This window comes from Aquarana catesbeiana, linkage group LG10 (assembly GCF_042186555.1).
Source record: "Aquarana catesbeiana isolate 2022-GZ linkage group LG10, ASM4218655v1, whole genome shotgun sequence".
In the NCBI taxonomy this organism is placed as follows: Eukaryota; Metazoa; Chordata; class Amphibia; order Anura; family Ranidae; genus Aquarana; species Aquarana catesbeiana.
Window position 1 is genome coordinate 33,151,495 of NC_133333.1, and position 1,174 is coordinate 33,152,668.

General features: G+C 43.6%; 1 protein-coding gene across 1 annotated transcript in view; it reads right to left on the reverse strand.

The window, feature by feature from the left end:
- The window catches only part of LOC141110556 (ly6/PLAUR domain-containing protein 3-like), a 22,239-nt gene extending 21,633 nt beyond the window's left edge, over nucleotides 1-606 (reverse strand). Inside the window, exon 1 of the mRNA XM_073601954.1 lies at nucleotides 280-606. Coding sequence (XP_073458055.1) covers nucleotides 280-478 — 199 coding nt within the window. The 5' untranslated portion in view covers nucleotides 479-606. The remainder of the gene's footprint in view (nucleotides 1-279) is intronic.
- Nucleotides 607-1,174: the final 568 nt, after the last annotated feature.

The window sequence follows — 1,174 nt, forward strand, 5'->3', positions numbered from 1 at the left end:
CACTGGAAGGAGCGCATGTAGGCAGGAAGTGCCTGAAAAAATTTGGGGAAGATTAGCAGGACTAAGATGCCAGAAAACTAGGTGAAAACAGTATACTATAAAACAAAAAAAAATACAATATATAATAATAACCCACAGAGCAAATTAAATGTCATCCAGTTTGGGTTAGGATCTACTTTAAGGACAGGTCCTCTTTTCACCCTGAGGAACATCTGGTCCCTACTATAAACTGAAAAGCTTACCACTTCTGTTCAATATATATAGACAAACTAGATTTACCTTTGAGTCCCAGAAATGGGATCAAACAGATAATTGTGACTGAAGAACTCCATAAAATTCTGGATTTCATCCTTTCCCCACAGCTATTTTTTGGGAGGCTGATTCTGGTTCCAGCCGGTGAGCTGCAAAGTGCAAAATGCTTCTCCAGAATCAGCTGTGTTTGGATCCAGTCCACAGATTGTGAGTAGGGAACTCCCATCCAAACCTTAGTTGCAGTAGAACCTGCACGACACCAGCTAGACTAACCCTGAAGCATCTTTTACTGGCAGAGTCACCCTGGTATGTGCAGAGCTCTGCCTCTGTCCTTAATCCTACAGAAAGCCTTTGTAAATGCAGTTTTACGAGCCTTTCACTTTGCTGTCGCTGCATGATGAAGGTGAAAGGATCACATTCAGCTGTTTTACAAGGCTTCAGAGCAGAACCTTACACAAAACTTTGAGTTTTGGGTGAAGCATTTCAGGGTCTTCTGCTGGGACTTCATTGCTTATCGAGACCATGGTGGGCACCTTTTAATGTCCATATCTACTGTGACCTTTCCTCTATGTTCATGTCTACTGTGACCTTTCCTCTATGTCCATGTCTACACTGACCTTTCTTCAATGTCCATGTCTACTGTCACCTTTGCTCTATGTCCATGTCTACTGTGACCTTTCCTCTGTGTCCATGTCTACTGTCACCTTTCCTCTATGTCCACGTCCACTGAGACCTTTTCTCTGTGTCCACGTCTACTGAGACCTTTCCTCTACGTCCATGTCTACTCTGACCTTTCTTCAATGCCCATGTCTACTGTGACCTTTCCACTGTGTCCATGGCTACTGTGACCATGTCTACTTTGACCTTTCCTCTGTGTCCATGTCTACTGTGACCTTTCTTCTGTGTCCATGTCTACTGTGGC